This window comes from Mycosarcoma maydis, chromosome 3 (genome assembly GCF_000328475.2).
Source record: "Mycosarcoma maydis chromosome 3, whole genome shotgun sequence".
In the NCBI taxonomy this organism is placed as follows: Eukaryota; Fungi; Basidiomycota; class Ustilaginomycetes; order Ustilaginales; genus Mycosarcoma; species Mycosarcoma maydis.
This window is the reverse complement of record NC_026480.1, coordinates 800,531-826,621: the sequence shown is the minus strand read 5'-3', so window position 1 is coordinate 826,621 and position 26,091 is coordinate 800,531. Positions and strand designations below refer to the sequence as shown.

The 26,091-nt window shown below is 55.0% G+C and overlaps 7 protein-coding genes across 7 annotated transcripts; 3 read left to right on the top strand and 4 right to left on the bottom strand.

The window, feature by feature from the left end:
* Window positions 1-280: 280 nt before the first annotated feature.
* Window positions 281-6,700, top strand: UMAG_01703 (uncharacterized protein; the record flags this gene model as incomplete). The annotated part of the gene is made up of 1 exon (XM_011389377.1): window positions 281-6,700. The coding sequence occupies one exon, from the start codon at window positions 281-283 to the stop codon at window positions 6,698-6,700; it is 6,420 nt and encodes a 2,139-aa protein (XP_011387679.1).
* A 1,135-nt stretch (window positions 6,701-7,835) lies between these two features.
* Window positions 7,836-8,354, top strand: UMAG_01702 (uncharacterized protein; the record flags this gene model as incomplete). The annotated part of the gene is made up of 1 exon (XM_011389376.1): window positions 7,836-8,354. One exon carries the CDS (start codon window positions 7,836-7,838, stop codon window positions 8,352-8,354), a length of 519 nt encoding a protein of 172 aa, XP_011387678.1.
* A 139-nt stretch (window positions 8,355-8,493) lies between these two features.
* Window positions 8,494-9,918, bottom strand: UMAG_01701 (uncharacterized protein; the record flags this gene model as incomplete). The annotated part of the gene is made up of 1 exon (XM_011389375.1): window positions 8,494-9,918. One exon carries the CDS (start codon window positions 9,916-9,918, stop codon window positions 8,494-8,496), a length of 1,425 nt encoding a protein of 474 aa, XP_011387677.1.
* A 502-nt stretch (window positions 9,919-10,420) lies between these two features.
* UMAG_01700 (uncharacterized protein) lies at window positions 10,421-13,726 on the top strand (the record flags this gene model as incomplete). Its single annotated transcript, XM_011389374.1, has 1 exon — window positions 10,421-13,726. One exon carries the CDS (start codon window positions 10,421-10,423, stop codon window positions 13,724-13,726), a length of 3,306 nt encoding a protein of 1,101 aa, XP_011387676.1.
* A 139-nt stretch (window positions 13,727-13,865) lies between these two features.
* Window positions 13,866-15,293, bottom strand: UMAG_01699 (uncharacterized protein; the record flags this gene model as incomplete). The annotated part of the gene is made up of 1 exon (XM_011389373.1): window positions 13,866-15,293. One exon carries the CDS (start codon window positions 15,291-15,293, stop codon window positions 13,866-13,868), a length of 1,428 nt encoding a protein of 475 aa, XP_011387675.1.
* A 707-nt stretch (window positions 15,294-16,000) lies between these two features.
* Window positions 16,001-19,045, bottom strand: UMAG_01698 (uncharacterized protein; the record flags this gene model as incomplete). The annotated part of the gene is made up of 1 exon (XM_011389372.1): window positions 16,001-19,045. One exon carries the CDS (start codon window positions 19,043-19,045, stop codon window positions 16,001-16,003), a length of 3,045 nt encoding a protein of 1,014 aa, XP_011387674.1.
* A 1,926-nt stretch (window positions 19,046-20,971) lies between these two features.
* On the bottom strand, window positions 20,972-25,528 carry UMAG_01697 (putative L-aminoadipate-semialdehyde dehydrogenase subunit protein; the record flags this gene model as incomplete). Its single annotated transcript, XM_011389371.1, has 1 exon — window positions 20,972-25,528. One exon carries the CDS (start codon window positions 25,526-25,528, stop codon window positions 20,972-20,974), a length of 4,557 nt encoding a protein of 1,518 aa, XP_011387673.1.
* Between the last annotated feature and the right edge of the window lie 563 nt (window positions 25,529-26,091).

Sequence of the window (26,091 nt, the reverse complement as noted above, 5' to 3'; positions counted from 1 at the left end):
GACGTCCAACGTGATTCACCGACCGATCGTGAAAGCCGCACGCGCGCGACTCGTTGCAGCTCCAGTCGACGACTGCTCCGCCCTGGTCTCGTCCGCCATCATCGTCTCACACATCTATCCGCGACCCAACCATCAAGCTTCTTCGCGTGACTTCCAATGGCTTCGCAACCGTAGTCGACCGCGCATCTGAATCTGAAGCTGCAATAGGGAGACGGGTGCCGTGAGCCGTGAGCCGTGTTCCGACCCACGCGTACCAAGCGCGCTCCTGTCACTCTACACCATGGATATCGAACAGCCAAACTCGTTTGTCTCAGCTTCGGCAGGCGTCGAGGATACCACCACGCATACGCATGCAGACGCGGGGGCTGCTGTCACACATTCAGCCTCAGAGCCACGCTCGCCGTCAGCAGCTAGCACGGCCACAGAGCGACCCGCCGACCACCTCCCTTCTCCGACCAAGCCGCCCTCCATCGATTCTAACTTGTCCAGCGTGCAAGGCAAGACCGCTGGTACGCCACCAGATCATGATCATGGTGCCGATGCTGACGAGACGGTAAGCTCCATTTGGGATGAGTCGGTCGACAACAAGACACCCACACCACAAGCTTCATCTGCTCCAGTCGCAGCTATCCGAGCATCTTCATCAGCGCCGCATCCAACGTCTGTCTCTTCAAATACCAGGCCAGATTGGATGACAGACGACTTGGATGAGTCTTGGCCGGACGAGGGCTTGGCTGTTGAAACAACAACATCTCGACTTGATGCGAACCACTACGCTGCCGCAAATTCCAATTCTCTCACAGTCTCAACCGCAGCACGGCCGGCATCCGAGTCGGCTCAGCCAGATCCACCTCTCTCTCCTACACGCTCTGCGGCTTCAAGCCGAGCATTAGCCACACCGTCCATGTCCTCACGGCCTCCCGTTTCTGCATTTGACCCAACTGCACTTCCAAATCCTGCCTTCTCAGCAGCTCGGCATCAAGCGCGTCGTGCATTGCTCAAATCGAGACTCTCGGCTGCCGCTGCTCCAACACCCAAAGCGCCGCCAGTCTCCAGCAATCTTCAAGCTGGTCCCTCTACACCTTCGCTCCGTCTGCCCAGTCATCAGAATCGTCGCCACCGTCGTGGCCAACCAGAGGCAGAAAACCAAGAGGGCGATAGTACCATCTGGTCCGAGTCTGAATCCAACTCTGACTCGGCCTCCAACGACTCGGCACCCGACGACTTCGAAAGTGCACGCGGCTCTTTGGCGGAAAACTCTCGTATTACCAACATGCAGACGGCTCAACATTCCAGAGCCGTTTCGCAAACGCAGGACCCCCAATCCCCAGCCTCGGCTTCCAATGCTTCCGCCGCACAGGGCACATTCATTCATAAGGCCGACGCTTCTTCTTTACCGCCCGTCCTGCGTCCCGTCTGGCAAAGTCCCGCCAAGGCTCAAGGTGTCCAAAATCGTAAGGGGATAGCAGCACTCGGTGGCGATATGTTTACTCCGATGAAGCTTCAATCCATGTTCAAGACACCTACGCCCCCGGAAAAGCCAGTTCGCAACGCGTCCGCGCTGAATCCTTTCACAATGCCAGATCCACCCGCCCCCAACAAGAAATCAGAGATCACAGAGACACAAGAAGTCGTTGTTCAGTCCGACAGATCGGTGCAAGCTCAAGGTGACCAACTTGCAGCCTCCACGAGTGTGACACCATTACCACCTCAACAAGGTGCAGTTCAGATGCATCCTCTCTCCAACTTGGGCATCGGTGTCCCAAGCACACCCTTCACCTTTCAAAGTCCGCGTGCGCCCATGCAGGACCGCCTTCAGGTATCTCGTGGCATAGTCCCATCTCAGTCGTTGCATAACATGCAAACGCTCCATCCCAGCGGCTTGCAAGCAACGGCACTTGCAAGGCCTGCATCAGCGGCTGCAGATCTGGGCCTCCTCACGGGCTCTCCTACTCCACACACGCCAATGCGTTTGTTTAAGTTCAACTACGACGACGCCATTACTCGGGCCAGGCTGGAAGATATGGTGAATGAGAGGACACCCGTAGCTGCAACACAGCCTGTTAAAGCAGCCGAAGTCGAACGCGAGCGCAAACGTCTACGTCTCGATGTCAGGCCGCGCAAAGTTCTCACGGGTGATCTGATGTCAATGCCCGCGCTCAGCAGTGCCAACACTCGTCACCCTGCTAGCAACACTAGACCCGTGGAGGACTCTGCCTCAAAGCGTCAACCAGTTGTCGACTACGTCAAAGAATCCGCAGAGTTCATGAGCGCCCTCCAAAATGCTGTCCGGGTGCCGTCTACGGGACCAGACACCTCGCCAGAGTGGGCGACAGAGGAAGAGGAATCATCTGGCAATGGTCTCCAAGAAGAACAGCAGATGTCGTTCCATAGAGGCAAAGTAGAAGCTTCTCCTAACGCCTCAGTCACATCTCCAGCCAGGCGCCGTCGTCGCTCGATTGGATTAGGGCACAAGAAACGACCATCGCAGCAAAGTACGACATCTCGTCAAGAAGTTGCACCGTCTGCCAACGAGCACAGAAGCCCGGAACGCTTGTCTTCTCGCAGGCTGCCGCTCGACTCGTCCTTCATCACCGAGTCTAGCTCCAACGAAATTCCCATGTCGTCCACGCTAAAGTCTCGTGCATCCCTTTCTAGTCGGATCGCTGCCCTCTCCAAGGAGATAGAATCTCCTCGCAAGCTCTTACGTCGCATCAGCGCGGCTGCTATCGCCGAGGATGAGGTGCAGGAAGAATTCGATAACCAGGAGGCTGAACCCGGCAAGAACTGGCGGCCCTATAAGTTTGCCGAGGAAGCCGTCGCCTACCGAGATGATCAGATTCGTCGGCTCGAAGAACGCATCGCTCGACGCAGACAGCTTTACACTCCCGCCAGGCCAAGTGAAGCTGATCAGGCATTAGCTGAGGATGATCCTCAAACCGTACAGAGGCCACAACTGATCACTTTGCACGAGCCTACGCTGGATATCATCGCCTCTCAGCGTCGATCACATGTAAATCACGGCTCCAGAGACGATTCCGACTTGGACGACGACAGTGGTATGACGGACAATTTTGTGGCTCAGAACGGGCAAGATGGTAACACTCGTCGATTTCAGGACGGCATCGTCCTCTATGATTCCGAGCGTATCCCTGATCCCCCTCTGCCGGATCCATCTCGCGTGCTGCGAAACATTGCATCTGCTGTTGAGCTGCGTAACACGGAAGCAGACCGCAATACAATGGCTCGCGCGTCCTCCTTGTTGGCATTGCCTGCGCAGTCAACAGTCGATACTGTTGGTGACGAAGTAGCAGATCATCAAGCCAAACGAGGTGACCGTACCACGTCCTCAAACACACTGGTCGATCCGAGCAACGCTAGAACCCTGTCGGGCGATGTCGGCTCGCAGCTCGCCATTTCTGACCTCGGTGGCAAAGGCGCTACTATCACTCGTACTGGTAGCCTCTTCAACATCAGCCAGATTCCCGAACAGGAGATCGAAAGCCTAGGTCGCGGCAAACTTACCTTCAACAAGGAGCTGCATCGTTGGGAAAAGGTACCGCGGTCGCGCTCTTCGCAAGAAGATCTGCGATCGGCTGCAAGTTCTCGTAACGACGTCCTCGATGCAAGGCCGACGAGTAGAACGCCAATTCCGGCCATTCCGGAAGCGTCTGCAGAGCTGTCGAGAAGTCTGGACGTCTTTTCTGAGTCGACAGAGGAGCAACAGGCTCGTGAACAGCTCGGTGCTCGCACAAATTCGTTTCAGCAGCGTCTTGCTTCCAACAATCTCAGTAATGCTGATGGCAGGTTGAGCGACTCGAGCGACCCTTTCAGAGATTTTGAAAGCTTTGGTCAGAGCTCACACGCTCCCGTTTCGTTGTCAGATGCAGTCGACGAGGCGAATGAGTCCACGCCGAGACCTGTCAAATCGAAAACCTTGGTCTCAAAGCACGACTCGCGTCAGCTGCACGGAGCAACGCAGGCCCTAACGTCACAGCAGCCTGCGAAGGGCTCGCTCACGATATCCGATGCAGCGGCACAGAACGAAGCTCTGGAGCCATCCATGCAGGTATCTGCACCCAATACAGCCCAGCCTCCAAGTGCCACCCCGAGGAAACTTGTTCCAAGGCCTCTGCCGACGAGCACGGTGCCAAGGTCAGGGTCGTCGCTCCGAAATGTCGTCACCTACAGCCCAGAATCGACGGCCAGCAGTCATCAGTCCGGCTTGGGGCAGCTCGAGACCGACGGCCGGGACGAGCAATCGGTGCAACGATCAGAATCGCCAAATTACAACATTCTCACAGATCAAGCTCAGCCTTCAAGCTCGAAGCGACCTCGCGATAACGCAAACCCAAACGTATTCGCAACACCAGACCGCCGCGCTGCACACCAGCATCTTGGTACGCCAACTCCGAGAGCCTCGACTTGTTCAATTTCGACACCCAAATCTATCCTCAAGCAGCCTGCTGTCGGTCGCACTGATGTTCCAGGGCGTTTGCACGGGGCCACTCACAACATCTCGCACCACTCGGGTACGGGAGGCGGAACTCCGAATAGAACGATTAGCTTTGCAGACCCACCCTCCGCTACGCGTATGCGTGATCAAGGTTTAACTCTTTTGTCGCGAGGTGGAGGTGCAGCTGCAGGTCAGCGAGCTCGAGCCACGCTTGGAGCTGAGAAAGAAGAAGATGCAGGTTCCGAAGATGAACGGACGCAAGCTATTTCAAGCGCCCTCAAGATGCTAGCTGATTTGACTCTTGGCGACGAGTCGGGCACCCTGGCATCTAAGGCTTTGACTGCCTCGAAAATGCGAGACTTGGATGCCAATCGTTCGCATTGGTCTTACCATACACTTCGGCGTCCGCGCAAGTCTCAACATCCAACGGGTGATGACGACGATGACCACAGCTGGCGTCAGGACGAAGAGACTTATGACGAAGTACATGGGTATCCAGACATGACCCTGTTGACGGATGCCTCTTTCAACTATGCGCACGACAAGGTGTTGGAGGCGATCACGGACGTTGAGCCCTGGGAGCCCGGCTGGGACGAATTGCAGGCGATCGACTTGAGCCGCCGACGTCTCGAGTCCTGTGTCCGCCTCAAGGAGTTTCTTCCTCTGCTCGAGGAAGTTGACTTGCAGACAAACGAGCTGTCATACCTCACCGGTGTACCTTCCTCGGTGCGCGTGCTTAATGTCGCCCACAATCGTCTCACGTCAATGGCCTCGTTTGGACACTTGCTGCATCTAGAAGTACTCGATATCAGCGGCAACCAGATCGACTCGTTGACGCATCTCAGCTGCCTCAAGCACCTACACACGCTTAAAGCAGACGCCAATGCAATTTCTTCCCTGGCTGGCATCGATAAGATCCGTAGTCTGACCCATGTCAGCTTGTCTGGAAACCGTCTCAAAGGTATCAATCTAGCCACGACACAATGGGCCGGCTTGGAGACGCTCGACGCGTCTCACAATCAGCTCATTTCTATTCGCGGGCTGTCGCTGATGCGTCGTCTCAAGTCGCTCAATCTCGACCACAACGATCTGAGCATGGTCGACTTGTCACCTTCCATGCCGAAATTGCGCTTGCTGCGGGTAAGCGGCAACACGCACCTGCAGACACTCGACGTTGCGCCAGCCAAACGACTTCGAACGCTCTACGCAGACTACTGCGATTTGGACTGTATCCACAACCTCGACCAGCTCGAAGTTCTGGACAACCTTAGCATGCGTCAGCAGGCAGAGGCAGCTATCACTTGGCCGGCCAATCAGCTACGCGATGTGCGTCGATTGTTCCTCTCGGGCAACGCTTTCCCGCATGGTATCTCGACTGCTGGTACAGCAATGGAAGTTCACAAGCCGATCGCAACACTGGCTGCCCAGGCGCCGCTGGTGCAGCCGCTCCGCTTCTTGAACCTGGTCTACCTGGAACTGTCAGCGTGTCAGCTGATGCAGCTGCCTGCTGATCTGGCTCAAGTAGCGCCCAACCTGCGCTCGCTGAATCTGGACCATAATCTCATCTCGACGCTTCCGAGCCTCGAGCAAATGCAGAGGCTCAAGCGCCTCAGCTTGGTGGGATGCCGGGTGAAGAAGAGCAAGTCGATCATCGTCGCAGTGCGCGGGCTGGCCGAGCTGCAGGTACTCGACTGTCGTACCAACCCTTGCACACTGGGACTCTATGCTCCGGTAATTGCGCCGTCGACGCTACCCACTCATCGAGGCCAAGACGATACGGCTGATACGGAGGCACTTGCCGCATCATGGCTTCCACCTGTACCTAATGCCCAGATCGTACAACCTGATCTGGCTGCTAGTGAACGACGACGCGAGGCGGCAATACAGCGCGCGCAGATCGAGCAGCTGGAGAAATCGCATTTCCATAGACGACGCGCTCCTTTGGCTGACTATGCGATCGACCCGAATGCTACGCTTGCAAGGAATGCGCTCGATAAGGAGACGGCCAGGAGAGCTGCAAAGGACGGAGCGAGCTATTCGAACCTGTCGCACGCGGCAGATGCCCGATTTGTCAAGACGCTGCCCAAGCAATTTTACGAGAGGAGAGTGTTGCATCGCGGATTGTTGGCGATGGCATGTCCTAAATTGAGTTGGATCGACGGATTGGCAGTGGCAGAAGAGGAAATCGAGGAGGCGGATGCGCTGGTTCAAAGCCATCGATTCGACCGCACGCCGGTGGCGTGATCAAGGCTCGAACAAAGAGAGAGGTGATGGATTGTTTGCATGTAAAGACTCCGAGACTCGACTTGTAATTTTAGTGTATTCTGTCAACTCTGTTGATCTAGGTGGTGAGCCGATTCAGGTAGGGGTCGACATGCCGTCGCGTCACAGGTGATGTGTAGGTAGGTACGTTTGTGTCTTCGACGTTCCGGTGGCTCTTGAGACCGACCTATCCCACCTTGATGGTCTCACCCAGCAGAGGAACATCTAGCATCAAACGGTCTAGAGACTCACTATCATTCATGATTCACGATCTCGCCCTTGCGACGCTGGAGCTACAAATGTGTATGCGCCTCCGAGAAGTTCATCACGGACAAGAAGTCCTCAACCACGTCAGTTTGGGCCAGAAGGCGGTCATGACACAAAGGCTTGATCAGATTGTGGCTCCAACGCTCGCTTGCAGATATGAACGACAGGTAGAATGGGGTGCACAGCTTGCTGCAAAGATGCAGCTGGCGTGTGGCGCCGGGGCGATGATGTGGGATGAACGATACTAACTACTCACGACTGTACTCGGTATCGTCGTGCGTGCTTGTTTTAGACCAACACACGAGAGCGTTGAAGATGCGGAAAAGCTTATATCCGAAACACACGGAGAAATTCGTGATTCATTCGTGATTCACGATTTTATGATTTTTTGGCGGACACTCGTAACTCACACGGCTCACGACTCACGACTGAAGGGGGAAACACGAATTTACGGTTGATTTCGTGTGGATTCCCTTCCCGCGGTATGCACTCGAATCCGCGGTAACTCGTGAATCGGCTACGTTTCTTGCTTCACGGTTATAAATTACAAACTCCTCTGGGCGCAACTCACGACCTGAACACTTCGAGTGAGAGGAGCCATCACAAACATTCGGCTTGTCTAATCTCGGACCAGACCTTGTCAGCTGGCGCTGAGCGTGCTGCTCGTCAAAAGTGCTTTTGCTCATGCACAGAAACCCACCATATTGCCCGAATCGCAAGCACGACTTCCTCCTTCTCCACTCTCATCCCTTGCAACCAACGTCTTGGACGCCCCAAACTATCGACCACATCATCAAAGCCGGCATTGAATCCACACAAAGCACGTCAACAAGCTTGGACACTCTTGGCCATGAGCGACCCCTGGGATTGCCTTTACCATGGAATGCTGCCGTTCCACGAGCACTTTCGTCACACCACCTCACAAATCTCTGCACTCCTCACCACGCTCTCCCCCTCATTTCCTTCCAAAAACAAGCTTGAAACCCTCGACAACCTACTATCGATTTGCGCATCGCTCTGTAGATCGCTCGAAGCTCACCACTCTATCGAAGAGCGCCTCATCTTCCCCATCCTCGCCAAAAAGTTACCCCAATTCGCTCACTCGAGTCAACACACCAAAGAGCACCAACAGATGCACCATGCTCTGCAAGACTTGCAAAAATACATAGCCCAAGTCAGTACCAATCTGCGTTCGGTCAAGGGCAGAGAGTTGGACGAGGTCTTTGACCATGCAAAGATGGTCAAGCTGGTAGACGAGTTGAAGCGCGTCTTGCTACCACATTTGAAGGCAGAGGAGGCAAGTTTAAGGGCTCCCGTAGTCAAGGCGGCTGGATTCGAGCTGGGTGAGATAAAAAATTTGATTCGCTGAGTGGCGCATCACATGGTCACGCGTGGCAGGTTGGACATAGTTACATAGAGAGACGTTCCACACGTTCTCGACCGGCTTAGAGTAGAGTGGGTATATGTGTCTGTCTTAAGAGGTATGGTACCAAAACATTATTGTTCGCCTAGAGGGTCCGAACGCTTCGAGGGCCGTGATCCGCAGTATCGTCCTCATCGATAGCCTCAAGAGCATCAGCTTGCCATGTGTCATTGTCACCGTTAAGCGCATGATTGTCGAGACGCTGACGGTACTCGCGCATGTAAGCTGGGAATTTTGAGTGAAGCGCGAAAAGGCCACTCTTTTTCGCGAAAACCACCTTGACCAGTGCAATGCCGATCTCTTCGGGCAGGATCGACCGGCTTTCATCGGTTTGTGGATCAAGGGTTTGCAGAAGACCGCCAAAGAGAAGATCGTCTTCGTCATCGAACACGTCCCAATCTGTATAGCTTGGATCAAGCACTTGGTCGACCCAAGTGGCCGGTATGACACGGTGTTGCACAACCACCAAGTCAGCGACTTGCAACCTCTTTGAGCGAGGAGTGGCCTGTATTGCTGCGACGACCGCTGCCTTGGCAACAATCTTGAGTGCCTCTCGGGACTCCAAATCAGCTCGTTTTTGCTGACCAAGCATATCAAAGTAGCACGCAAGTTCGTTGGCAAGAGCTAGCAACACACGCCACATCTGTCCACGCGCGGCGAGAAAGAGCGTGTGTGCTTCAATCGCTGTACGATAGAGGCCCAATTGCAGAGCTAGATCCCCAGCTGTGAGAGCCAAACCATGCGCAACGGTCCAGTTCTGCAGTCGAACTTTGTCCATATCGACTAAGGCCTCAATACTGCCCTCGGTCGGACAGATGACCATATCGGAATAGCCAGATCGCGTATCGCCTGCTCCTATGCGGATCTCACGCATGCAAAACGCGAGAAACCCACTGGCTAGCGTCTGCAGACTGGTTTCCCCCCATTCATACTTGTCCGTGGCTGCACGTGGTGCTTGAGGTACCCATGCTTTGATCCATTTTGAAGTAGTCGCAGGTCGCAACAAGGTGAGGAGCGAACGAATACCTGCATCAATCACATCCTTGATGATACCCCAGTTCTTGCTCAACTCGCGTTCCTGCTTGGTCCGACGTAGAGCGAGTTGCGAGCTATCGTATTCACTTATAACACTGTCATCTGTCTGGAATTCGAACTCCACCCCCATCGAGACCGCAAATGAAGCCACATAAGACAGGCATGTTTCGAAATGACCCTGGCTGTAAAGGTAATTGACAGTCCATTCTTGATTCGTCGATCCGGTTCGGTTCGCTTTGCGCTCGCAAACAAGTTGCAGTGGACTTGGCACCACAAAGTTGCTGATCTGGAAAGTAGCACTGCATGTGCTGGGTGAAATGTACCATGTCGGAACGTCGATCTTGGCCGTATATTCGGCTTTCGCCTTCTCGAACAGGGCTTTGAGCTTGGCTGCGCGGGGATCTTGGTCTCCCTTCTCGTCGATGTCCAGCTCATCTAGAAGACCATCCAGTGCGGACAGATCATGCTCGCTCATGATCGCTCAAAAATGGAAAGAGACACCTCTATGAGATCACGGATCGCCAATGATGACGAAGATTGCGAACGAGCTTCAGATCGAGCTTGATCAGCAAGCAGGTCAAATCACGAATTCGCACACCAAAGTCCAAAATTTTCATCGCCGATTGATTGCACTTTTATACAAGCCAATCGGCCGATCGAACCTCCACTCAGAATTGGTTCAGTTAAGTTAACTGAAATCACGATTCGCATTTTTCTGGCCTGTGCATCGAGCAGACTAACCAGTCACGAGTCAGCATCGTTGCCTAACTCTGTAACTCTGTGACTTGTGCGCCAAGCAGCGTCCATGTCTGATCGGTCGCTCAGAACTGCCTTATCTCGTCCTCCTGACTCACTCTGTTGATCTCGCACTAGTACCAGAACCTCAGATCCATGGAGCAACATACGCACATCTAATCTACACCGCGAATCGATCGCTTTGCTCAGACTTGCGCCTGCCTCTGACACCTTCAGGCACAATGCTAGCTCCCCGGCCGCCTCGGCAAGGTTCGCTTGGATGTATGGGGTCGAGGCCACTGCTTATGCTTGTATCGGCGCTCATCATATGCGTCACATTTCTGACCAACGTGGATGCAGCTCGTACCACAACCACTCGAGGTATGGCTCCGGCTCTCAATCGCAGATATGCACAAGCATACACTTCGATCTTCAGCAACGCATCCATCGCTGACATCCCTGGAAGGCCACCAAATTGTCCACCATGTCCTGAACCTGACTGTTTCAATTGTCAGCTGCCAGCATACGAATGCTACCAGTTCGGAGAGTGCAACGAATACGACGGCCTATGCAAATGTCCTGTCGGGTTTGGTGGACCTGACTGTCTGTCACCTCTCTGTGGATCACCAGCTGACGGATCCAAGCGTTTCCCCAAGGGAGAGCCTGGTGAGAACAAGTCTTGCCAGTGTTCGGATGGCTGGCACGGTCTCAACTGCAATGTCTGTAAGACAGACGCCGCTTGCTCCAATTTTCTTCTTGGCGGCGAGCGTCTCGGCGAGAACGGCACTTGCTACGATGGCGGTGCTACAATCCAGCAAAGCTTTCAAGAGTGCGATGTGACCAACCAAAAGATCGTCGACATGCTTCCTGGTCGTCCGCCACAAGTCACGTTCAGCTGCGATAAGAGCGATGCCAGCTGCAATTTTCAATTCTGGATCGGTGCTCGTGAATCTTTCTACTGCGGCCTTAGTGACTGCCAAGAGTCGATCGAAATTGGTAAATCTTCCAACCGAACTTCGTACGATTGCAAGAAGGTTAGCTGCCAGTGCATTCCTGGCCGCATGCTATGTGGCGAGTCAGGAAGCATCGACATCTCAGAGTTTCTTACTGAAGAGATCAAAGGCCCAGGAAAGATGTCGTGCAAGGCGGATCCCGATGGTGTTCGCAAGTGTCGCTTTGAAGAGCCGGGGATGAATGGTCTCATCTCGGATGTTTTCGGAGACGAAGCCATCTTCATCACTTGCAAGTCCGGAGAGTGTATCCACTTCAGCCAAGTGCCCGGCTACCAGGTGCCCATTGCGCCCGAGAAACCAGTCACTTGGGTAGTCATCAGCGCCATCGCCGCCATTTTGATCGTCATCCTCTCAATCAGCTTGCTTTGGATGCTAGGACGTCACTACAAGGACGACGAGGTGCGCCTCGGTAACGTACGCCTACCAGAGGAGGAAGCAGATCTCATGAAAGATCACATTCCCGCTGCACTTCATTGGGAGAATGTCGGCTATCGGATCGGCTCGAAAGCGCTGCTAGATGGTATCACGGGCTCCGTCAAGCCCGGCGAAGTCATGGCTATCGTCGGTGCCAGTGGCGCCGGAAAAACAACCTTCCTTGACATCCTTGCTCGACGCGAAAAGCGTGGAATCACTTCTGGTACCGTGCTCATCAACGGCAGGAAAATGTCAAATCAGGAATACAAGCGTGTCGTCGGCTTTGTGGATCAGGAGGATCTGCTCATGGAAACATTGACCGTCTACGAGACAGTGCTCTACTCGGCTCTTTTGCGCCTGCCTAGAGACATGTCGCTCGAGGCCAAGAAATTCCGCACGCTCGAGACTATGCAAGAGCTTGGCATTCTCGGTATCAAAGACAGCCGCATCGGTGGCTCAGGCTTCACTGCTGGTGGCAGCAAAGAGGGGCGTGGCATCAGCGGCGGTGAGAAGCGTCGGGTTTCAATCGCCTGCGAACTCGTGACGAGTCCGAGCATTCTGTTTTGCGACGAGCCGACGTCGGGCTTGGATGCGTACAATGCGTACAATGTGGTACAGTCGCTCGTGACGCTTGCCAAGACGTACAATCGCACTGTAATCTTTTCGATCCACCAGCCGAGGTCCAACATCGTCGCCTTGTTCGACAAGCTCCTGCTGCTGGCAGAGGGCCGCGTGGTATACTCAGGTCCGTTCAACCGCTGCGGAGACTACTTTGACCAGGTTGGCCATCCCTGTCCACCAGGTTTTAACATTGCCGACTTCTTGATTGATCTCACCGCTCGTCGTAGCCCTGTGGCGACAGATGATGTCGAGCAAGATGTCGAGGGAGGTGGTTCGGCAGGCAGCTCGGGTCCACGGAACGATACCGGCATCGTCACGACTGGTACGAGCTCACGGGACGAATCCACCGAGCTCAGGACGAGGCGCAACTCGATGGTGGAAGACAGCTCTTCGTCTGGAGGTGTGCGCAAGAAGACAAGTCGAATTGCGAATGGGTTGCGCAGTGCGTTTGCCAATGGTCAGGGCAACGGTCACGATGTTTGGATTCCAGCGCTGAGCAGCGGAAAGCTGGTGCATCTGGTTAACTCGTTCGCCGAGTCGGACATGTCGAACGAGACCAAGCGCGAGCTTGACGCATTCCTCGGACGGCAATCTGAAGGAGTGGTCAACGAGCTGCCAGACGTTGGCAGCCAAAGCTCGTTGCTGCGCTCGTACAAGAAGGCGGGCTTGTGGACGCAGTTCAAGATCCTGTCGGGACGCGCATTCAAGAACTTGTACCGCGATCCGATCCTCATGTTTGCGCACTTTGGACTGGCGATCGTGCTCGCGCTGTTTTGCGGCGTGCTGTACCACGGCGTAACTAACGACATTGCTGGATTCCAGAATCGACTGGGACTGTTTTTCTTTATTCTGTCGTTGTTCGGGTTTTCGTGCCTCACGTCGCTCGGCGTGTTCGCCAACGAACGTGCACTGTTTGTGCGCGAACGCAGCAACGGATATTACAGCCCGCTGACGTACTTTACGAGCAAACTGCTGTTCGACATGCTGCCGTTGCGCGTGGTTCCGCCATTCCTGTTCGGCGGATGCGTGTACTTCCTGGTTGGACTGGTGCCTGGAGTGGCCGAGTTTTGGAAGTTTGTGCTCACGCTCGTCCTGTTTTCGTTGTGCGCTTCGTCGGCTGTGTTCTTGATCTCGATCGCTATCGAGGACACGGGCGTGGCAAATCTGGTGGGCTCGCTCACCATGCTTTTCTCGTTGCTCTTTGCCGGTCTGCTCATCAATCGAGATCGCATCCCTGCGTATCTGCGCTGGCTCCAACACCTCTCGTTCTTTCACGCTGCCTACGAAGCTCTTATCGTCAACGAACTTAGGAACCTCAGCCTCAAAGAACACAAGTATGGCATCGACATCGAAGTGCCCGCTGCCAGCATCATCAGCTCGTTTGGCTTCAATAGCCAGGCATTCTGGTTCCCCGATATCGTCACGCTCGCTGCGCTGTTTGGCGCGTTCACCTTGGCGAGTCTGGTTTGGCTCGTGCTGTTTGTTCGCGAGAGAAAGTAGAGTGCGGTTCGGTTGATTTGTAAATACTAGTTGATAGACATGACAAGCGCAGAGCATGTGGGTGAGTGTGCAGTTCTAGGGTCATTGTGCGGTTATGCATTCTGTGAGGGTTGGTGTGCGCGTGCTGGCTAGCAGGCTGTTAGAATACAGTGCCGTCGCTCAAGACGTTGATGGGTGGGCCGCCGGTTTGTGGCCTTTTCTGCTTGGCGATCTCTCGACCGCCTTTCCAGGTGGCAGCCTCGAGGACCTGTTTCAGGTTTAGCTGTTGGTCGGTCAGGGAGAGTTTGGAGCGGATAGATTCGGCGAGTTTGTCGAGAAGGATGACGGTCATTGCGCGCCATTCGACGATGGCGGGGTGTTCGGCGGGGAGTTGGGGTATGCCGGATGGCGTGGATGCGCTCGCGTCGAGCAAGGCGCGGTTCGGCGTGAGCACGCCGAGGTCGACAAACAGACCACCGTTGCGGTATTCCGGCAGACCAGTGGCGTGCTGTGCATCGACAAATGTCCAGCCCAGTGTGTTTTCCATGGCTTCCATCAGAGAGTAGCACATCCACTGGGAGAGTTTGTGGAACGGCACCAGCGATGGTTCGTCGCCAATCTGCGTACCGCTCAAACGAGCCAGTGTGGCGTTCGGCCAGACGTCGCCCATCGGCACACCATCTAGATGCGTCCGCGAAGCAGGCCAGATGGGTGCTAGCCCATACATCAACACCTCCCACAACACCGGATAGCTCACTTGCACCACATTCATGTCGGTCCTTGTCGTCGCGTGACTAGCGAGGTAGTCGACCAAGAACCCAGGCCTTCGCTCATCCGGCTTGGTCCCTGAAGGGCCTTGGAAGAAGCCGTGAGCATCGTTCTCCAACGCCTCGCCGAGTTTGACGAGCAGGTTGCTCCTACCCTCGAGCCCGGTCATTGGATTCTCCTCAGGATGCACCTGCATGTCGATCGCCAACACCTCGGCGGACAAGTTCTTCAATCCCTTTGCATCCACCTTGTGCCTCTCGCCGGATTCATGCGCGCAGAACCGTCCTTGTTTGAACATGTCGAGACTTGCCACTGCCAAGCCCTCGGATCTACCATAGCTTAGCCCGGTCCTGTTCTCTTCGTACTTCCACGCGCTTCCTGCACCTGCATCGAGCAGCACCGAGACCATGAACAGATCCACCAATCGACGCGCCGCCTCGACGTGGTGCACTGCAGGCTTGGTCACGATATCCGTCGAGTGCGCCGATCCCAGCGTCCGAGGAGATCCACCCGCCCATTCGGTAAGGAGAGTGGTGATGCGAGGGATCGAGCCCACGTCAAAATGACGCCAGCGTCCGTGCGGAGGGATCGAGGCGTAGTCCGTACCAAAGTCACGCTGGATGATCGAGATGCAGTAGTCGGCAGCATCGTCGATCTTGGATGCATCCAAGGAGAAGTATTCCAGACCATCGGTGGTAGCTGCGTCGAAGATCTTGCTGCATCGCTCACGTATAGCGGGGAGCGTTCGAAGGTATGCAACGCGTGCGGTCACCGTGGACGCCGCTGCGCTGCGCGCGGTTGTGTGCGTGACATTCGACATCTTGCTCAGATTCTAGCTGCTGTGGCGAGATGCAACGCAACAGCCACGATCGATGGTCGTGTCAACTCAACAACGTTCACGATTCCAGCTAAGCGCTATGCACAAATCACCAAATCCCACCTGCCAAGCGTGCAAGTTATCAACATGGCTCGTGCACTCACACCGTCGCTGCTATCGTCGACACGGCAAGCACATCCACGATTCACAATTTCCGACCACCCGTGCTTCAGGGTCCGCGCAGAACGATGCACCTAACGCATTTCGCCGCGTCCAAACCCTTATCTCTGTTTCCATTCACGATTCAGGCTTCCGAATAGCCGTGCGCTTCTGAAGCTCTGTCAGAATCGTGAGTTACACGGACTTGTCCCTTCGCACTTGCACGGTGAGGCCACCGCTAGACTCGAGACGATGCCGCTGAATTCACCGGAGCTCACACTTTTGTCAGAAACAAGTCCTGCCATTACTGGTATAGTAGAGGGCGCTAAGTAAAATTCTGTAGGTGCCGTGCTCCTACGAAGAGCATTGCGGGTATAGAGTGGTAAATCGAAAATATATCTAGTCGTGAGTAGAATCCACGATGCGTGATCGTCACATCTGTGATTGGCGATCGCGCACGGCTGTTGTTAGGTTAAGGTCGCCATGGACAATCACGAATCCCTCGACTGACACGAGTCGGGAACGACTCACGGCTGCAAGATTGAGAGCTGCTACGAGCCTGAGGTGCGCCTTCTAAGGTACTCGTCATGCATCTCGCGACGCGTCTTTGGACTGATCGATGCCGTCTTGTGCATTTGCTGAGACATGGATCCACCGCGCCGAGTCGGTGGAGGTGGCATGCTGGCAGCGGCATGCCGTTCCTTTTCAAGTTCTGTCTCGGCTTTCAGTCGCAGAACGCGCTCGGAAAGGTCTTCAAGTACGGCGAGTCTGTCATCCTGTCGATTGCTCGTGCTCCCCGATGACAAGCTTGCATATCCGGGGCTTGATAGTGCTTTCAAGCGACGTTGGTCCGCAGTGCTACTATCCATTTCTCGAGTGGATTCATTTGTGGCGGCAGAAGCGGCTGTTGGGAGCGTCCCAAATTCGCCCACGGGTGAAAAGATACCTCTCGGTGGCAGAACGCCTTTGGTTCGACGTAGCGTGCGGCCAGGCTTGCTGGCAAAGCAGCTCTGCAGGTCATTCTCAGTGGACCGGGACGGTGCTGCGTCATGACCGTCAGTGCCACTGTTGGAATCTTTTTGTTTGAGAAACGTGCGAAGTGTGTTTAAGGCTTCCGACACCTCGTTGAAGCCCACCCGAGCTTTCGATGGTCTTGTAGCGCCGTTACCTAGCTGGCCGGCTAGGTCGGAACGCGGGGATGTGATGAGCATCGAGCGTGGTCGCTGCGTAACCGGGTTCAGCCCATCGCTACTCTTGGAAGCTCTTTGCAGTGCAACGCTGTGCCAGAAATTGGTGGGACTTGACATTGTGGGCGCCGAAGGGGTGATAGAGTCGATCGATCTTGTCAACTTCATCGCACTGCTGCCTGCTTGAGCGGGTGCACCTTGCGACGTTCCTCTGGCGCTACGTAGCGCCAAAGCTGTAGCTGAAACGCGCTCATTGGAGACGGCATTGGTTTCCGCGCCGCCACTTGAACTTGATCTCGACGAAGCTTTCATCCTGAACGAGCCGGTCGCAATGTGGGATCGAGGGCGAGTCGGTCCAGTAGTACCGCTCGTGGGCTGGCTTTCCAGAGCAGCAGCGTTTCCGATCGAGCTACGGCTGCTCGTACTGGCGCTACTGCTGGGGCGACCAGAGCGTAGACCCTTATTCTTATTGTAAGGCTCAGCCATAAGTCGCGATCGTGTAGATGACGTGGATACTGATAAAGAGTCAAACGAGGAGCGCGGATCGGATGTCGTCAGGTGTGGCACAGCGATTGGGCTGACAGGCTGAGCCGAGACGAATGGATGGCCTCGCGAGATGGCACTGTCTCGATTTCTCGGCCACGTTCTCCATCGCTCTTCTGCCATTTGCTCGATGGAAATCGACTGTCCGAACTCGCTCAAGTCCGGCATGTATATTTCCGGCGCCGCGTTGCAAGCGTCAGGGTCGGACGCAGGCCGAGCTTGGTCAGCAACCTTGGCAGAATGCGTGTATCGACTGCTGTTCTGGCCGATGGACGAAGCAGGAGTATCAACAAGTGCGCTGTCGGGTAGTGCCGAAACGTGACGATTGATTGGGCTTGTCGCCTCACCAAAAGAGCTGTCCCAGGTAGAGGAATTACTGTTCGACGTATAGCTAGCTTCCGTGCCAGTGCTGAACGAGGCAGTTGAAGACTCCTGTATCGTCAACCTTTCACGTCTCGTTCTGCTACCTTGCGCATGTGACATTGACTCGTACCTTAGCGGGACAAGCCTCCATCGGCCCATTTCGTCGACCAGCATCGTCGGTCTTGACGCACCTTGGGCGGGGGACGCCAAAACCTCGATCCGCTCGAAAGCAGCATTTGCATTCAAGTCGAGCCCAAGACCCGCTAGCCTTTCTTGCTTCTTTGGCGCAGCGTCCCGACTCTTAGACTCCGGGAGATCGGACATAACAAGGCCTGAGGATTCTGAGCTGTTTTGAAAACCAACAGTGTCATGAGAGACGTCTTGAGACGCGGATCTTTCATTGTTTTGATCCCAACTCGTCGGTTGAGCACAGACAAACGCAGGCCCATCGTGGCTGTAGGAAAGGGCAGGCTCGTTGGCCGCCACGAATCCGTGTCCGTGTCCAAGTGCATGTGTCAAGTGAAACGATGAACCAGGACGTGCACTATTGGTTGTTCCCGCTCCGCCTGGGAATGACAAGTACTCGGTCAAGTCATTGCTTGGTAAGAGATTGGTCGACAAGCTTGGTGTTTCTTGCTCGAACATCGAGCTGAAGAATGCATCGCCCATCGTGGACGCATCCAATGTGGGCGCAAAAGGAACCGGTGACATGAACGAGATCGAGGTGGGGCTGACAGTGCATTGAGCTGATAGCTCCCCTGGGCCCGGTGATTTTCTGTGATCCCCAACGCGGGATGTACCGATTGGCAGTTCTCGATAGTTGACGAATGCCTCGGATTGGACCCCGGTGGCTTGACTTCTCGCGCCATTCAAAGTGACTGGAATGGTATTGCTGGAAATGTTCTGCCCGGCAGGGCCTCGTGCTAAGTAGTGCGAGCTCTGATTGTTGGACGGTAGAGACGTGACGATGGCAGCCGACGGTACTGTGCTCGAATGTGTAGTGAAAATGTCCGGAGTCCGGCCGGAGGAAGTCCCCGACATCCACCACTGATCATACCGCATCCTGCCAGTAGGTGCAGGATGCGCGTGGGATCCGTGTGCAGGAAGCGCTTCGGCTGTAGCCGGTGATCGCAGCGAGGCTTGCCATGGAGAAACCGGAGTAGTCGGTGAACGGAATGCCTCGTTTCCAGAAAGAGAAAGATCGCGAGACAGTTGTCGTGCATCTTTACGCGGCGTTGGCGTGCGAAGAGCTTGTATATCTCGGACACATGCTTGATTCTGTTTGAGCTGTAACCCAGCTGGATCCGCCGATGTCGGAAAACGTTTGTTCGAAAGTGGGGTGTCTGCGTTGGAAGGTTTCTTGGAGGATGTTGGCGTTGAAATGTTGAGTGCGTTGCTGAGGGTAGAGACGTAGGATGAGGAAGGCGTGCGATTATGAGAAGAGCCGGGCGCGGGTTGGCCGCTGGTGTGGTGCGTCTTGTTGGCGTTACCGAAAGGGCGCATAGCGCTAAACGAGCGCAGAGAAGAGGTACAAGATGCTCAAACTGTCGGCGAGCTCTGAGAGTTGAAAGCTGGAAAGAGGTTGGATGCGAAAAAGAGGCTCAGTTAGGCGGCCACATATGACATTGAACCCATCAGGTTGGTCTTTTTCGACTATCCCCCTGCCTCATGAGGAAAGGGAGGATGAGGTGCTTTGCTTTACTGACAAACAGTGGAGCCGAGGTCCTGAGGGCAGGATCGAGATCGACAATGATGATAGCGAGAATCAAAGTAGAGATCGAAGCTGCAGCTGTCCTTACTTGAGGTAACAATGGAGACTAGTCGAACGAAGAAGCAGAGTGCAATGCTGACCAGAGCCGAGAAAGCTTCGAATAGGCGAAGTCAAGTAGAGTGACGAGACCGATACTGGGTGAGTCCGCCGAGAAGTCGATCAAGAAGTGCCGCTTCCGGGATCAGGGCAATCGTGAGTGAAATTGGAGTGGAGTGAAACACGACAACAAAGTCGGAGGTAGTGCATACGAAGCAAAAGCAGAATGAGGCGGAGTAGAAGGGCGCAATCCCTGCGCACATGTGTTACAAGGGTTAGGTTGGGAAGGAACGGGACGGCGGTGATAGCGATGTGTTGTTCTCAACGCGGGTGTATAGAGAGCCCTGCATGACTTGGTTTGCGGTATGAGAGCACGGGAACAGACTTGCGTCGGCTCAAGATGACTGCAGATCCTTATAACGTGCACGAGATCGCGAGGAAGAAACAAAGACTGAAGCTCGCTCTTATGTTTCAGCTCATTCGCCCATCCAAGAGGCGCGGTGGAAGGGACAGCATGAGATCACATCACGGATGGTTTCTGCAGAGTGCTTCGATGACGTCCAAGAAGAACTACAGTCATGACTAAGCCGGCTCAACACACAAAGCCAAGCCGGGAAGACACGCAGTCACGAGTCGGGAGTGTTGCTTCGCACTAAAAAGAGACAAAAGAAGAAACGAAACACGAAAAGGAAAAGGAAAGAAGCGTGAGCTGCAAAGTGTTGGTTTCAGAGAGTCGTGAGTACATCTGCACGCGTCGCTCGTCGTCGAGCACAAGCGAACAACGGACGGTGCGACCGGGACTGTGTGCAGGTAGGAGCGCGCAGGTGCCGAACACATCCATTTGCATAGTGTGCAGCCCAATTGTGGTCGGACTTTGAAGCAGCAATTTGTTTGACAGTTTTTGCTGTAGTTAGACGGTCTAGCTCAACCATCACCAATGTGTGATCTAGTTTGCCGAACCTTCCGTTACCCTGTCCATCACAGCCACTGTGCTAATGCACCGCGGGGCGAAGGGGGGAAATGTGACTCTCAACTCGCTTGACCATTCACGATTTGTTTGATAACTTAGCACACCTTCGTGATTCGTGATTCACGATTTCAGCTTAGCGGGCACGGGGCCGGATCGAGAAAATTAGAACTCGTGACTAATTATTATAATACATCATGACAGGACGCTCTTTGAAATCTGGCAAAGTCAACAAACAAATCCGGCGGGGCAACAAGCAACTCACACCTCACGACTCGTGACTGGTGACTGTGCAATCTTGCCCCAGCAACCAGAGAAATCTCGCCGTCTTCGGAAACGACTCACATCTTTTGTAGGCTTCTGTTTGTTGACTGCATGAACGACCGGCCTCTGCAGCTCGCTAAATACGAACACCCTTCTATACATTCACAGATTCGACACCTGACACTCTCCCTCTGCCCGACCTCGGGGTGTGGATGTTCCGAGGCTAGACCATCGAGTCTGCAAACACACGCAACTACTGTAAGTTGCCAACTTATCTTATATCAGCTTCGCTTAAAATCCATTCACGATTCATAGCGTTATTGAAAATCACGAATCTCTTGCATGCATGTGTACAAATCACGAATCACGATTTAACGAAATCAGATCTAAATCAGTTGGCGGATCCACGTCCGATCGCCTTCATCTCAGTATCGATCTTGGCGAGCTTAGGTAAATCTTGGGCCCCACTCGACGAGGGCGTCGGCAAGAAGCCCACCGCCAATAGCCAGGCGAGATACGTTGCCACAAGCGATCGGTCAACGCCCATGACCGTACCTTGCGCCTGCCCTTCAGAAGCGGCGTCCAGAATCGCCTGTGTGTGACGGTCATCCAGCTCTGGCGACTTGGTTGACGTCGGAAGATCGTCCAGCACAAAGTGCAACAGCGGGAATAGCGCATTGTCTTCAACTGAGCCCGAGCTACTGCTCAGCACGTGCTCCTCCAACCTCGCACGCCAGTGCACGTACTCGGTCTGCTCCACCTTCCAGCCGTACCGACTGAGTTGTCCGAGCATGTCGTTGAATCGAATGCCTGGATGATTTGTCACGTGGAACACCTTGGCGTTCGTACCGGCCGTCTTGTTGATCGTCTCGAGCTCTTTGGCGTTGTTGAGACAGGCCAGCGCGGCGATACGTGCAACATGGTCGACAGGAACCATGTTGATCGAATTGTGCATATCCGGGATCAGTCCCAGCTGGATCGAGCCTTTGACAAGACGCCACAGGAAGTCATCCGTGTTGGTTACGGCTGTCTTGGAATCACCAACCACATAACCAGGTCGAACGATCGAGGCCTTGAGCCCGCGCGAAGCCGCAATCATGATGAGCTTCTCAGCCACCCACTTGGACTGTCCGTAGCCGGTGGTGAGACCTTTGACATTGGCTTCGATGTCGTCCGTCTCAGGCACACCGTGGAGCTGTGTTGCTGAGCCAGCCTGGACAGCGTCCTGGCCGTGGAGGATAGAATCCGAAAGACGAATGTAGTGGTCCGTGTCAAGAGCAGAGGTACTCGAAACAAACGTCAGAGTCTTGGCCTTCTTGCCCGCATTGCAAAGCTTCATGGCGCAGATTGTAGAGCCGACGTTAGCAGCGCGCAGCTTGCTGTAAGGGTACACCCAGTGTACAAGGGCACCATTATGCAGAATGTCGTCCACCTCGTCAGCGAGCTTGGCGTATACCGTCTCGGACATGCCCAGCCGCTGAGGCGCCGCCAGGTCTCCCAGAACCACCTCAAGCTTGCCCTCGCTCACCCATCGATCGTCCCAGATTCCTCGGCCCTTGCACCCTTCACGAAGTCGCTCCAGCGCGTTAGCCTCGTCCTTGGCACGCACGTGCGCATACACCTTGGCGACACTGGACGAGCGTTTGGTCAACAGATCGTATAAAATAAAGGCACCAAGGAAACCAGTTACACCCGTCACAAGCACTGTTCGAGGTCCCTCGGCAGCGCTTCGAACCTTGTCACCGGCAAACGATTCGGGCAGACTGGGTGTCAGCGTGGCCACATCCGCGCCATAGTTTTCGTCCAAGTTGGTTTCCTCAGTGCGCTTGGTCGAAGCAGGCGCTCCGCTGTTCTGCGTAGCACCGAGGCCAAGGTCGGCCTGGCGCAGCTGGTCAACAGCCTTGGCAAGACCACGTACAGTAGGTGCATCGAAAACGACACCGAGCGGCACGTTAATCACAAATTGCTTGCGCATTTCAAACACCAGTCGTGTGGCCAGAATCGAGTGGCCACCCAGGTCAAAGAAGCTCTCGTCCAGCGGGATGGGAGTAGGAGCGTTGGGCAGCAAACGCGACCAGAGCTCGACGACTGATTTCTCTGTAGGCGTGGCAGACGCCAAAGCAGCGACTGCGTCGGCACCGCCCTTGGTTGAAGAACTGCCAGACCCGGCTGCTGCTACCATGGCAGTGTCGGGGAAGGGTAGTGCAGGCTTGTCGATCTTGCCGTTCGGGTTGAGTGGCATCTTGTTCAATGGCACGAAAAGCGTGGGCACCGAGTAGGCGGGGAGCTTCCTCTTGAGGTGGTCGCGGATGTCCTTGATGAGCGCGCGGTATCGTCGCATGCCCTTGACCAACATGGCATCACGCGCAGCCTTGCCGCCCGCAGCAGCAGCCCCCTCGTCATCCTCGGTGACCAGCTCCTCAAACTCGGCAGCACCAGGTCCAGGCACAAAGTACGAGACCAGCACCTTTTCTTCGTCCTTGTCGCGACGAACCAGCGTGACATTCTCGCGAACATGCGGGTGGCGCGACAGATGCGTGTCAATTTCACCAAGCTCGATACGGAATCCACGGATTTTGATCTGGTCATCCGCACGGCCAGTGCACTCGACGGTGCCGTCCGGAAGGTATCGACCCAAATCACCAGTCTTGTACATGCGGTCACGGATGCCCTTCCAGAACTGCCCCTCGGGCTTCTCTTTGATTGTGTCTGGGAAGCTTAGCTTGGGTGCCAGGAAGTTGGGCATGAACTTTTCCGCGGTGACCTCGGGAGGGCCGAGGTAGCCCTCGGCCAGCCCTCCACTTCGCACATAGATCTCGCCTACCTCACCTACGGCGCATGTGGCAGTACGTTCGTTGCGGTTGACAACGAGAAGCTGCACGTTGATCATACCTTGACCGGCGGGCATAATATCTTTCTGTGTCTGTAGGAACGTGGACGACGTGCTCACCGGAGGGATGGCAAAGTAGCTGACGGCACGCTGGGTCTCGGTAGTGCCGTACATGTTAATGATGCAGACATTGGCAGCCAGCGCTTGTAGACGGGTGCAATCCCGTTTGGTCAGCACATCGCCGACGAAGAATGCGTTGCGAAGCGAAGGAATCAGCGCCGTAGCTTGGGCGCTTAGCAGTTGTCCCATGGCAGGGGTCAGGTGCGTCACTGTAGCTTTGCTGGCAGCCATCCATTCTGCAAGACGACCAGGAGTGCCAATGTCTTCCGACGTGGGGATGTGCAGCTCGGCACCAAAGAAGAGCGGCGTGAAAATATCTCGTTGGATAGGGTCATGAGCGATACCCGAGAGCATGGTGAATCGCTCGTGCGCTCCCAGACCGAAGCGCTCGCCCATCCAGGGGAAAAAGTGGGTGAGAGAAAAGTGACGACCCTTCACACCCTTGGGAATGCCGGTGGAGCCGGAAGTAAAGGAAAGCGTGCCGACGCTGTCGGGGCCGAGGATGACGTTAGTGCTATCACCGGCCAAGGACTGCTGCTGAGCAAGCGTGTCGGTAGCTCCCTGTGACGGTGCACCACCTCGCACTGATCCATCGGCGAGCAGTTCGAGGGCAGGGATCTCGGTGCGCAGCTCGAGCTCATCCTGAATACACTTGCGAACCGATGGCTGCAATGTTCCGGCCTTGGCGAGCACGATCAATGCGCGCGGTTTGGCGACCTGCAAATAGATGTTCTGACGCGACGGTGGGTAAGCAGGGTCGATCACACTGAATGTCGCGCCTGCCTTGAGGGTTCCAAGCACCGCCACGACGAGATCGACACCACGGTGAGCATAGGTGGTAACCACTTCCTCGCGTTGAACACCTGCTTGAAGGAGGTGATGGGCAACAATGTTAGAAGCGCGATCCAACTGAGCGTAGCTGATCTCGCGAACGCGGCTTGCAGGTGCACATGGCTCGGAAAGCGAGTTAGGTTCGTCGGAGAGCGATTCGACAATGCATCGACGGTCTGGATGAGCACGTGCGTTACGTTCAAAGATCTGAGTGATGGCGCCCCTCCATCCACACCACTCGAGATCCTTGGTGGGATCCGGAAGAAAGGAGTTCTCCTGTGGGGTTCGGATCGGAAGGCTGCCAACAGGTGAAGCAGGGTTGGCGGCAGCTACAGAGATAAGCTGAGACAGTTGCGCCAGAACGAGCTGCATACGCTGTGACGAGAAGATCAGCGAGTTGTACGAGAGATGCACCGCAATGTTGGGCACGAGCGAATCACGGAAGGTGTGAGGTGCACTTGCACCACCCGACGGTGTTACAGACTCTGCAGGTATAGGCTGCTGCACAGAGTCGTCGCCAGGTGTAGCTCCTGGCTTGGTCAAAAATACGGTGAGGTCCGTAGTGAGCGAGGTAGACTGCATAAAGTTGCGAGCTTTGCCGCCTGTCTCGTCAAAGAAGCGAACACGGAAGATGGGTGCGCTCTGCACACCTTCAGGAAGAGGACCTTCCCGCTCAGCGCGTTCGGCCTCGACCCGCTTGACGATTTCGTCGTAGGGAACAGCATCAGCGGCAGCTTCCTTCTCGACCTGCTGAATACGTCGGACAATCTGCCAGAACGGATCGTTTGGCTCGATTGGGATCCTAAGAATTAGGGGTTCGCCCGTATAAGGGTTGGACGAGCCGATGACGAGGTCCGTGTCACCGGTGTATCGGTGGAGGAGCACGCAGAAGGCAGCGAGGAGGAGATGGAAGGGCGTGGGGCTCGCGTTGTCGTCGTCCTCATCTTCGGCATGTTCCGCAGGATGCAGGTCAAGCTCGTGGTGAAACGCAAGACGCACGAGATCCTTTCTTGTTGCCGATGAGAGAGTCGACGAGGCAAGCGCCTGTACGAGTTGTGAAGTTGCTGGCCTTGGATAGTCAGTAGGAAGAGCAATGCTGGGTAGCGACGTCAGCCTCGCTGACCACCGATCCAGGCTCGCCTGAAGTTGCAATGTCGAAGTCGACATGACGAGCAAAGATCTTGTATGTGTACAACAAGAGGCAAACAGAGATTGGCACCTTGGAGGGTGAGAAGCTTCTTCCAGTCTTGCGCTTTCGTTTCATCGCTTTCCAAATAAAGGCGTTCGTTTCCTGCACGCTGATACCAGCTAGCTCCCTTGACTTCGGTCTTTTCCCGAAGAATCTTGACTCTCGCCGAGTCACACCCTCTGGAACTCGTGACTGTTTTTCACTCGTGACTGTTTGAAATGAGGTGAGCATGACTCAGATTCAAGGCGGCGTAACATTTTACCCCAACAAACCGTGAACGTCATGTCGCGATTCACGATTCACGATTCAACGTGCTTGTACATATCACGATTTCAGATCCACGTGATCATCCTATACTGTGCTTATGATTTCCCCATTCCTCGTATCCAGATTCGCGATTGTGACTCAGCTGAACCACGTGGTTATTCGCAAGGGCACGAGATGTCGAGATCCGGCTGTGCCGGGCTGAGACAGATACGGTAGCGGTTGATAGCACAAGTGACGTTTCCTGTTGTCCCTGGTACAAATGCATTGCTGGACG